The 12,267-nt window shown below is 40.4% G+C and overlaps 1 protein-coding gene across 2 annotated transcripts; it reads left to right on the plus strand.

Moving 5' to 3' along the window:
* The first annotated feature begins 1,593 nt into the window (after window positions 1-1,593).
* paxbp1 (PAX3 and PAX7 binding protein 1) lies at window positions 1,594-12,156 on the plus strand. Of its 2 annotated transcripts, none has more exons than XM_073479113.1 (18): window positions 1,594-2,022; window positions 2,249-2,371; window positions 3,321-3,533; window positions 3,951-4,172; window positions 4,260-4,360; window positions 4,619-4,842; window positions 5,168-5,357; window positions 6,372-6,495; window positions 7,120-7,222; window positions 7,612-7,727; window positions 7,859-8,058; window positions 8,155-8,302; window positions 8,398-8,519; window positions 8,610-8,686; window positions 8,787-8,853; window positions 9,816-9,962; window positions 11,063-11,217; window positions 11,394-12,156. In XM_073479113.1, exons 1-18 carry the CDS (start codon window positions 1,713-1,715, stop codon window positions 11,512-11,514), a joined length of 2,763 nt encoding a protein of 920 aa, XP_073335214.1. In that variant the 5' UTR covers window positions 1,594-1,712; the 3' UTR covers window positions 11,515-12,156. The 2 variants fall into 2 exon arrangements, with proteins under 2 accessions (XP_073335214.1, XP_073335215.1); XM_073479114.1 differs by having other exon boundaries at window positions 1,626-2,022; window positions 3,324-3,533; window positions 11,394-11,762.
* Window positions 12,157-12,267: the final 111 nt, after the last annotated feature.

Raw genomic sequence — 12,267 nt, forward strand, 5'->3', positions numbered from 1 at the left:
ATAGTGTGAAGCAGAGCAGTAAATTGGAGCAGCTAAATGAAATTCAGGGATCATGTGGCATGTCGAAATATCCACTATGATAAAACGTCCATCCTTCATAATATGTCAAAATTGTGAACTTAAATCAGTAAGCTACTTCAGCCCACAATGCAGATAACTAAAATTTGAACAAGAAGCATATTTTTATAGCCATTGCTTGTGTAATTGAGACACTTTAACAGGACAAAGTTCACACTAATTTCATTTTATCCCAAGCTCTAATGACAGACCTTGCTAATGACAAGCAGAAAGCCCACTCAACAGTATGTACAGTATAATTTGGATGCAATGGTTTACTGCAACCTATGATTTTTCCTTTCAAAATGATGAAAAGTGTCTTTGAGTACCATGAAAAGTATTATTATTATTATTATTATTATTATTATTATTGTTGTTATTATTATTATTATTACAATGAATGCAACCTATGATATCCAAATAGACAAGCATTCCACTGTCCTACAAACAGGGCCAATCACAAAAACTGGATGGTTCAGTGTTACTTAACACCATATGTAAATATGTAGGTCAAGCTTGCAATCCTGTTTTATGATTTTCATGACATGGGTCAAGTCGTCAGTAGACAAAAGGCATCATTGTTAGACACAGATGGACCATTTGTCTGAATGTGTTATAGTGAGATTACATCACTGGAAATTGGACCATGGCTGTCACCCCCATGCTGTATGTTATTGACACCAATACAAGATTTTAGTTCTCAAGGGTTTATACAAAGATAGTTAAGTGTTTTTACACTGTTAATGCTCTCATGACACTTACCCAAATGCAGACTCAAAGCAGGTAAGTTAAAGGTAATTTCAGTCGTCCTTAGGGCTGCACAGTCTGGTTTAAAAAAAAAGAAAGAAAATATTGGGATTACTTCTGACAGATATTTTGATTGCGATGTGATTCGTGATTAGTGGGGATGATCAATGATCATTTTTTAATCACAATTTTCATTTTCACAGAAAAAAACTATTCAAGTCGATGATGTTACAATTGTTGAAGTCCAAACAAACTTTTTTTCTTACATCTGGAGAACAAGATTTGTAGGCCAAGGCATTTCTGCAGCATTACTCACTGCAATGCTGCTTTGTCACAGCTTCAACAATATTTTGTTTAAGTGTCCAGCACTAGGTCAGGTTAACCACTGACAAGAGCAGGTGAACATCATTAAGGGTTAATAGGTTAAGTGCACTGTCAACACTCTTATAAGTGCGACGAGTGGGTTTCTTTTGCATCAAGTCGTGTGGTACATTTGTATTTAAATGAAAGAAACCATTTCATAAACATAAGCATACAGAGGACATGATTGTTGTAGCCTAATTGTAGTCTTTGGAAAGATCTAATACACAGAAATAGCCTATTTGACAAACCATCATAATTTGCTCATTTTCCACCACTTTTACCAGTTTTCTCATTAATTAATTGATTGATTGCTGCATTTAACTAAATGAGTGATGCCCGTCGCTACCGGTTCTGACCAGGTGAGGGCAGTAACGTAACGGTGACGCACGCACACACCTTCAAGTTCTGAACACGAAGAAGAAACGCAGGTTCCTGGCAGAAGATGGCCGACTGCGAGTGTGGGAATAATCTCTCTCGGCTTCAAGCGCTGTCTTAAGGTGTCTTAACGTTGGAGCATGCACTGCTGCATTTATTAGAGAGACATAATGTTTAAAAAGGCGAAACGAGCTAACTTTCGGCGGAGGAATGAGTCCGACGAGGACGAACCGGAGGAGGGTCGGCTCCCGTCGCTGGCGCCGATATCGTTCGGGCCTGTCGTGGAGCAGATCCCGTTTATGGAGACCTCCAGTAACAGTGTTAGCGGAGCACCTAGCAGCACAGATAACTATCATAGCAACGGGTTTCTGGCTAACATGAACAGCATAAAAGCTGTTAAGAAGGAAAAGAAAAGCAAAGAAATACCCATTGTACCCGGGCCGACGAAAGCCAGCCTGCTGAGTTTCGACGATGAAGAAGGTAACTTGGTGAAGCAATGCTAAGTTAGCTAGCCGGTTAACGTTAATCAGCTGCAGAAAACGTGTTGTCCTGACAGGTTTAAGCACCATGTTCACATTTGATACACAAAGCGTATATAAAATTGCACAAGCCATTTTGGATAAGCAATGCCCTTTTAACTTGAGCCTAACTTGGATGGTGTGTATGGTTAACTTGACTCTCACCACTATGACCTGTTTGTGAACAGACGACTCCGAGGTGTTCAGAGTGAAGAAATCCAATCACAGCAAGAAGATTGTCAAACAGTTGAAGAAAGAGTACAAGGAGGATTTGGAGAAGTCTGGCACCGTCAGACAGGACATTAAATCAGGTGGGACACGTGATATTGTCATCTCTGCTGTCACATTAGCAATATGAGAATACCTAACCACACATCTGACTCTGCAGCTGCAACGTTTGTCACCTTCTATCAGGCGACATGAAGCTGAATTGAGGCATTTCATTTTAGTGTTGCTAACATGCACTTTAACTGTAACAATAGATAACAGCATTAACAAATACTCTGAGCCTTGAGGGTACATTTTGTATTAATACCACAAGATGGGGGTAGATCTGAGGGGGGGTCATCATTTTAAATAGACAGTTATTAGTAGTTAATTGTAGCTGTGACTGCATGCAGTAGAATTATCCTCGTATTGCATTCCCACCTATAGGGAATCAAAATTAATAGTCAACATTTTTGTCACCCAAAATAAATGTGATTGATAAAAGACTTATACGTTTTTATAAAAGACGCATGGTTATATTGTGCAGTTACACTGGCAGACATTTTATCATATCAGTACATGTTCATAGAAGCTTGCCATGCTCTATCCTTGAAATTACTTCCTGAGCATTGATTGCAAAAGTAACGAAAGAAATCAGCTGTCTGTCAGTCAGTCTTTACAGGTCAGCAGGGTATGAAAATGGCTCCAGCCTCCAGCCAAATGCTGGTTAAATATACAAGTGGTAGGTAGATTTGCTTCTCTCACATGCCAATAAAACAATCTGAGTGGCAGGTAAAATTTGAACATTTACTAGCCATTTGGCTTAACAGATATTTATTTACATGAAAATCTTCGAGATCATTACTTTAAAATTCCCCTAAGAGTCTACATATCAATGCTATTGGGTTATCTGAATGGGCCAGTGCTGTAACATGATGCATTATGGCGGTCACCCCGTAGTATCTGCTAAATGGCTATAATGTAAATGTAATGGAAGTTTCTGAGATCTGATATCCTCTTGGCTCATAATTTTCTGCATCCCATTTTTCCTAGAAGCTACTTCTCAGCCTGCGATTGCTATCAAAGAGGAAGTTACTAGCAGAGCGGGTAGTGAACAAGGGGAGGAAGAAATGGAGGTGGACAGTGCTGATGAGCAGGAGGAAGAGGCGAAGGGTCAAAGTAGCCAGGCACACAGTCAAGTCTCCAAGAGCAACAATGCTGGAGCAACGTTCAACACACTGTCCTCCCTTGGCAGCCTGAGACCAGGTATTATACATACATACATACACACGCACACACACACACACACACACACACACACACACACACACACTCAAATTTAAATGTTCGACTGGCACAACCAGTCTAACACTCATGAGCACTTTTGTGAAGTTGGGCCAACTCTTCGTGTAGTCTGATTGCTTTTTACTTTGTGTTATGTAACAGAAAATATCAGCAAGTTTTCATAATATTTTTTAAATTGAACTCTTCTATTAATGTTCAATTGAGCTTCAAGAGAGAACCAATAATATTGGTTCTCTCTTCAGTCATTAAAACCCTCTTGGAAGTGCTCTCATCTCATTGCATGCAGCAATTATCCCTCCAAACTTGAAAGACTTGTTGGGAGTTGTACACACAATTACACAAGAACTTAAATCAAGACCTGTTTCTCGCTTTCATTAGGGGAGATTCCTGACGCAGCATTCATCCATGCTGCCAGGAAGCGCCGGCAACTGGCAAGAGAGCTGGGAGGTGATGCCCCTCTGGTAGAGACAGAGGCTCCTAAGAAACGTCTGGTAGGAGAAGACCAAGATGCCAGCGACGACGAGGACGAGGAAGAGAAGAGGATTCGCTTCAGCGGGGTCAAGAACAAAAGCCAGAGACAAAAGATAGCTGAGGAGATAGGTACTGTAAGAAGATAGTGCGCTGACAAGTTATTGTGATTATATGCTACTGTTTTCAATAACATGAATGTCCCCTTCACATGTACAGGTATTGAGGGTAGTGATGATGAGGCACTGGATACAGGTCAGGACGAGGAGGTTAGCCGTTGGGAGCAGGAGCAGATTCGGAAAGGAATCAGCATACCCCAGGTAAGCTCTACTAAATCTCTGAACAGCTGTAAAGTGCAAAATGCCAAATATTTGCTGTATCTAGCCATTTATATCATTGTATAGTAAATGTTTTGTTTTTGGAGAGAACACTTTTTTATTTTTACGGTACAGACTAAACAGTTAGTCCATATAAGGTTAATAGCTTTATTAATAATGCAAAGAAACATTAGTTACAGCCCTAATGAATTAGTCGCATTAGCAGTACTAAAAGCATAATTTGTTTTACCTGTTTTTCAGGTCCAAAGCAGCCAGCCAGAGGACAACACAGTCTACTACCAGAACAGCTATGAGAGCCAGCCCTATGGCTCTTCCTACAGCATGCCGTTCACCTACAGCACCGTGACCCCACAGACTGTCAAGCCAGCTGGCCGAGCAGACAATGGCTCTGTTCACTACGGAACCTCTATTAGTGATCTAAGCCCGGTATCCATTGATCTGGTAAAGAAACGCCTGCAGGATAGGTAGGTGCAGTAGAAGACTGCAGCAACGTCTAATATCAATCTTCAGACGCAGCAAAGCTACCCACAGATCTAAGGGCCAGAGAGGCAATGTGGGGTCTGGAGGGAGTTGAATTTCTCGCCCTAATTACGACTCCTGTTTGACCAGGAGTACATTATTTTAACATCTTTGTCTCCTGTAAATCAGTTTTCCTGATTCTCTGTGTATTTGATGGGTGTGTTTTTCTGCTTAGTGTATGTCAATTTTCAAAATTAGACTAGCTCTGTTTGTCCTCAGCCCCATCTAACTCATCCTTACTGTTTTTCCCTGTATGTCGTGTGTCTGTAGGCTCAGCCAAATGCATGCAGGCCACAATGCAAACCTCAAGCGCTACAAACAGATCGAAGAAGACCTAGCTGCCTCTGAGAGCACCATACAGCAGCTGGAGGGCTCGTCCAATGACAATTCAGATCAATATAAATTCTTGCAAGAGATGCGAGGGTATGTTGGAGACTTGCTTGAGTGTTTCAGTGAAAAGGTAAGGGAGAATTTATCTGCTGCCTGATTAGCTGTTTTCTGTTTTGTGTCTGTGTGTTCTCTTACCACTTGATTTGAAAGGGATAAAGTCAAATGAAAAATCCATATTTTGTAATGATTTAGATGTAATTTTTGTAGATATTATTGTTAACGCTAGTAACCAAAGCTGACAAGCCAGTGTGACTTTAAATTTGTCACTTAGTGTACATTTCATGATTGTCCCAGTTGCTTCACAACTGCTGGCTTTTTTGTAGAAAGCAAATGTTCTTACTTCGTAATAAAACACATTGTTAATTATTTTCCACTACTTAAACAGAATGAATTTATGCTAGTCATTACTCATACAGTAAGTAAACCAAGTTATCATAAGATGAGTTGGATCTGTGGCCACATGTATACACAAGTCCAGTCCTAGCGAAGAGAATGAGTCCATGATGAACTTTCATCTCTGATACAAACTATATATTTATAAATCATTAACTTACTATATGCATGTCTAAACGGAATAATTCAGTTTGATCCTGCAGCAGCAGAGCAGCAACTACTTGAAACAAACAGCGAAGAGACTCATCCCCACTAATGTCTGTTTTAACCCTGTTAGGCAATACTCATTGCACAACATTGTGGTGGAGACGGGACACTAACCAACCATTCTCAATATGACTTAATATGGAGTCTTTTAATCCAGCGTAAATATCAAGACTGGAACTGTATATTTACAATGTTGGGTAAAAACCTTCAACTCAAACATTACAAGGCATTTAAGTTTAATTTGGTTGATCAATATGTTTTAGCTTAAACCACTGGCTGATCTAAAGATCATAGATTTCAAGCTTTTCTTCATGGAAATATGGCATTTCAGAGATACCAGGTTTTCACCCGACACTAGTGATATTTTAGTTCCAGTGTTATATTGTCCATCGTGCTCCTTTTGTCCCTCCAGCAAGACACCCCTGTGACTCGGAGCCCGGCTTTTGTTTGGGTCAGAGGTCACAAAAGGCATCATATCTTTCAGGTGCCTGCTGTCCTGGAGCTGGAGGCTGCCATGCACCAGTTACTAAGGCAACGGGCCTCACGACTTGTCCAGAGAAGACAGGATGATATTAAAGATGAATCGTCGGAGTTTGCAAGCCTTTCAAGTCAGTCCATCTTGAAGGTTTTTATGATTTATTTGAACAGACCTCGTTAGTTCTCTGTATGAGAGTGAGTGTGTGTGTGAGCGTGTGCCACATTCTTGTCTGCCACTACCCCTGTTATGTTTCCCTGATGAGTGTGATTAAGGTTAATTGAGGTGTGATTTTGAGTGAGTGAGCATGTACGTACATGGGAAATGTTTTATTGGAGGAGCTGTTTCAGCTGCTCTTTATTGGCCGATTCTCACTGTCAGCTGGGTGGTAGTAACTCAGCTCAAGAGTCACTAAGTAAAGATAAAATCTGTCAGTGACTTGTCATCTGTCACTTCACTGTGACATGTAGGAAGTTGCCGCCAGGTAAGTGACTAGAAAATGAATGATACAATAATTATTTGTAATAAAATATGATGTGTTATTGCTGGTTTATAGATGGGAGGAGGTTTAGGTCAATATTATAATTTGTTTCATAAGTGTTAAACTATTTTTATGCTTATCCATTGCCTGTTTCATCTTCATTTATTTTTAAGTAATTAAGATTATTTGAGTACTTTTGTGTCCAGAAAAAGATTGAGGTTATGGGTTGTCTCAGCTTTTCATTACTGGTTCTAACATGGCTCCTGTCTCTTGCAGATAAAGCTGTCATGGCTCCTAATCTAGACTCATTTGGTCGAGACCGCGCAGCGTACCAAGAGCATAGTCGTCAGAGGAGGATAGCAGAAAGAGAAGCACGACGGTATGACGCTTATTCGTTGTCGAGGAAATGCTGCCAGGATTTGTCATCTTCATTTTTGTGACACGTTTCTAGCCTCAAGACACCGGCTCTATTGTTGTTCCAGGCTGTGTTTTTGTGCTGGGCTTAGTCCATGAAATGGGATCTGATCTTACCTCTCTGTGCTATTCAAAAAAAACAACAAAAACAATTTTATTTATATATATATATATATATATATATATATATATATATATATATATATATATATATATATATATAAAAAATAATATATCTTGGTTTGTAAAGTTTGGGATTATCATGCAAGAGATTTTTAGTTCTGACTTTTAGTGACAAACTGATTACAGTTTATCACAAACTCTGTCTGCCTTTATGCTTGTGACTGGATGCAGAACTCGGCGGCGACAAGCTAGAGAGCAGAACGGAAAGCGGGCTGAGCATAAAGAAGGCTTATCATCCGATGATGAGGAGACCTCGACTGACATCACCAGCTTCAACATGGAGAGAGGTACATAATTAAATTGCTGCATAAATCTCACAGTATCAGCCATAATTAAATGTGATGATTAAACACAGACATAACTTGCATCAGACATTCTGCAGCTCATGCCCAACTAAAGCCTTTCGTCTCCCATCCAGATCGAATCATCAGGGAATGTAAGAAAGTATTTGAGGATGTGGTGGAGGACTTTCATTCTCTTGACTGCATCAAATCCCATTTTGAAGTGTGGAGGAGAGACTACGCCGACTGTTACAGAGACGCTTACATAGGCCTCTGTCTACCCAAACTCTTTAACCCTCTAGTGCGTCTGCAGCTGATAACATGGAACCCTCTTGAGGTAAGACTTGTATGAGATTTTATAGTTTGAACATTTTTAAAAAAAAATATGAATGATGAATTCTGATTCGCTGATGTCTTTTCCCCGTTCCTCCAGGGACAGTGTGCAAATTTCGAGTACATGCTCTGGTTTGAGTCGCTGTTGTTTTACGGCTTTGAGGAGCACAACATTTTGCAGAGAGGAGATGGAGATATCAGCCTGCTGCCTGCTATTGTGGAGACGGTCATCCTGTCCAAACTGACCGGTAGAGAAACCCGCACAGTTGCACTGAGCATACTAAGATTTGCTTGGCAAAATCTGTCATGTGTATTTATGTATGGGCTTGTGTGTGTTTGTTAGTTTTGGCAGAGCAAGTGTGGGACCCGCTGTCAAGCAGTCAGACAGCCAGTCTGGTGGGCTTCATTCACAGACTAATGAAGGGTTACCCCACTGTGCTGCACGGGGATAACCGATACACACAGGTATAAACATAATGTTTTTCATCTGCAAAATAAGAGATTACTTTGATCACTTGTCATAAAATTGATGTCTTGATATTTTTCCTCCATCAGGAGCTTTTAAAAACCATTGTCTTAAGGACTAGGCGGACTCTGGATGAAGATGTCTTCCTTCCACTCTACCCAAAAAGGTATGTTTTACGACATTGGAGGACGTCCAGTTTGCATTTGTTTCAGTCTGTATAATAAAACCTGATAACTGATTAAAGTGTGTTTTTTGCTTTTGTTTAGTGTGTTGGAGAACAAGAATAGCGGTCCATACTTATTCTATCAGAGGCAGTTCTGGTCATGTGTCAAGGTAAGTGAAGCAAAGACGGTGTTGTTTTATATTAATTCATTAATAATTAAACAGATGGTTCACCTTAAACAGAGGTCCAGAATGCCTAGTGGAGGCTGCGTCACAATAAGAAAGGGGGTGATTTGTATTGTTTGAAAGGCTTATACTTGACAAGATGCACAAAAGTAAAAAAATAGAAGAGAACAAAAAATCTGAGAAGACTGTTAGGGTGCATTTACCCTCTCAGCAGGAAACTGATGCCTCTTCTCTCTATAATACTGCCAGATGTATAGCATCCCCTAGTATAAACATGGGACCTCATGATTTAAGCAAAGTCTATATTTTGCTCACATTTACTGGCATTATCTCCTGGATGTGATGTCATGGCCATGCGTAACACTGACAATTAAGAAGCGAAGCATCTGTTCTTCACATTAATAATATGGTTCAGAGTTGTTTTGGTGACTTTCTGCCTGTGTTTCAAGCACAAATACACATTTGCAGCTCATTTGGTTTAAGTAACTGATGCTTTGTGGCTTAACTTGAATATGACAACCTTTTGTTGAGCCTAACTTTTCTGCTGACTGCTGTTCAACATATTTTGAGCCGCAATCAGCTTTCATACTAGTTTATTGTGGGACAACACAAAACTAATATTTTTTTTATAAAAAGAACCACCCCAAATCATTGCAAGTCACACAGATGCCAATTTGCATTGGACTAGTATTATAACTTGACACAAATGAAGGACACGGCAGATTTGCACGGGATAACAGTCCCAGTAAACCCCCCCAATTACTATAAATTACTGAGTTCCCCAGTTAATACTAGTCCTCTGCGAATAGGCTCTTGATATATTTACCACTGTAAGTAACATTTCCATCTTGGGCAGCCAATAGAACTACTTGGATATAGACGCTGACATGCTGTTGTGTTGCACTCCTATGAGCACAGTCTTACTCTGTTATTCCTTCTGTGCGTAGCTGCTGGGCAACATCCTGCAGTGGGAAGGCATCCTGTCCAGTTCCTGTCTGAGGGATCTGGCTTTGGACAGCACTCTGAATAGATACATCCTCTCTGCACTGCAGACCACAGATACTTGGGAGGATAATGTTCCAAAGTGCCAGAAGGTAACGAGAGACACGCACACACACACACTGTTTTGTAGTTTCATACATGTGTAAATGGACACAGAGCGTATCTTCAGATTAACTGGTCCGTTTTGGAGCAGTCATTACAGTATTCATAAATTTCACATCTCGGCATGTGATTGAAGTCAATTTGTCATATTTCATACTAAGTAGAAAGTGATGTTTAACTTTACAGTTGGTGTGTTACAAGTGTTGTGAACAAGACTTGAGGGCAAATGTCCGTCCTGGTAAATCCCATTTACTTCATAAAGCCTAACACACCCCTTCTGCTCAGATGTGTTTTGTTCAGTGATATCAGTCTGTTGACACAGAGAACACCATTATAAGTAGGTACCGAGGGGCCTCTCCTGTCTGCTGTTTTAACTCCATGGTCCGCTGCAGTTCATTGTGCTAGAACATGAAGCTATGAATAGCTTTTTAGCAAATATTCGCTTTTTTGTTCTTATCCCCTCAATTTTGTCCCTGGCCAGGCAACGGTGTCTTGCTTTTTATTCAAAGTTTGAAAAGTGGTACAGACTGCAGAAGGGCCATTTTAATTAGATATTCCACCAGTTTGGTCAGCAGTGTTATTAGTTTGGTTTGTATGAGAGCCATTACAGCCTTAGATGCTGTACTTTCTAGTACTTTAAAGATACTTGCCATCAGTAGTGCAAAGAGGAGAGCAGTTCTAATTTGGTCTAGAGATAATTATGATTTGTAATAAAACAGCATTTGCACACTACACTAGATGCCTTTCTTGGTTTCAAAATTAATCCAGAGGCATCTTGCTGTATTTTGTAATATGTGATGTGCCAACCGCGTCTAAAAATGGATGATTTTTTTTTAGCTACACAGTGGAAACTGTCTCCTCTCCCAACTCTGACTATTTGAGATGTGCCTATATTTTATCATACACGCCTCTCAGTCCAGGGCCATGTGATTGGCTGCTCTCCGCTGCGGTGAGGACAAAACTTCTAGAACATACCTGTTGAGACTTAACTTTAATAGCACACCTGTTCAGCTGGTTCAACTCTGCCCATTTCAGAATCACTAAACAGAGTGACACACTCATGTTGAACTCCTTTCTTGTACATTTTCAGGTGGTGGAGTGTTTGCCAGCGCAGTGGTTCTCGGGGCTGAAGGGCCAACAGACGTTGCCTCAGTTGGAGCCACTCTGTCGCTACCTCGCCCACCTAGCCAACATATTGTACCGCAGCGGTGTGGGCGCATGTGATGTGGAACGGCGAACTACCAAGTAAGAGTCTCTACTTGACTCTGCATGTACAGTTTATTAATCCAAATTTGGGAACTTGAATTCAACTGTAGCTCCATCTGCTGTAACATTATGGAAGGTGCTTAGAGAAGGGTAAAATGTCAGGGTTGTATGGTCAAATTACATAAACCACTAATATAACCCATATCTGCCAACAGGGACCAAGTCAAAGAGGTTGTGAAGATGTTGGGCCACATGAACGCCCTGGACCACATCATCAGCGTGGCAGCAGAGCAAGGCGTTAAAGACATCAAACAACTCTTCGAAGCCAAGTCTTAAAGGAGGACAAAGAAACAGCAACGTTCCAGTCATCTTTTGTTGTGTTGAGCACATTTAAAGCAATCGGGATCAATAAGTTGGGATTCCTGGACAAAGTGTGCATAAATCAAATACAACAGTTGTTACCTTTTAATGAAAGAAGGTGAAAAAAACCTTTGGTGTAAATATTGTGAATAATGTATAGAAAGGTGTGCTCACACACCTGTTAACACAAGACCGATGCTGAAATGAGGCCTTGTATTGTCAGCTCGAAACAACCACTGTTACACCACACGCTGGGGATATTTTAAATGCATAATTTATTAAGAGTAAACTGTTGTTGACAAGGATTACTGACGTGTTTTGAAAACATGTGATCTCCAAATTGACAACCCGGATATCTGTAAAAACTGCTTAACCGCCTTGATTTCTTTCTCCTAACCCTTACACCGTTTCCACATGTGCCAAAAGAAGAAGGTAAAAACTGCACACTGGCAAAGACTGACACAATTTGTTTTTGTCCTTTGGTCCCCACTTCATCTCACTGTCACCGACAGACTGCCCTGATGACTCCACCGGAGCTGAGAGCTTTGTATTTAGATTTGTAAAACTTTTGTTTTAGAATTTTATTTGCCTGAAAAATAAAAATATCCATTTGAGTGATCGCTGTCTTGTCGCAATTAAGTGGAAACTTTGGCTCCTACTGTGGCTTTGTTTGACATGTTTCGACCATAAAAGAGACAACCTACTGTTTTTACAGCTTTATAGACTGAA

The sequence above is a fragment of the Pagrus major genome, chromosome 13 (assembly GCF_040436345.1).
Source record: "Pagrus major chromosome 13, Pma_NU_1.0".
NCBI classification, from domain to species: Eukaryota; Metazoa; Chordata; class Actinopteri; order Spariformes; family Sparidae; genus Pagrus; species Pagrus major.

Excerpts from the sequence above, each read along its gene's own strand:
- paxbp1 (XM_073479113.1), top strand. The coding sequence starts at position 1,713 with ATGTTTAAAAAGGCGAAACGAGCTAACTTTCGGCGGAGGAATGAGTCC. Across the intron at positions 4,361-4,618 it reads AAGGAATCAGCATACCCCAG|GTCCAAAGCAGCCAGCCAGA; the intron begins GTAAGCTCTACT and ends CCTGTTTTTCAG. Across the intron at positions 8,687-8,786 it reads CTTCCACTCTACCCAAAAAG|TGTGTTGGAGAACAAGAATA; the intron begins GTATGTTTTACG and ends GCTTTTGTTTAG.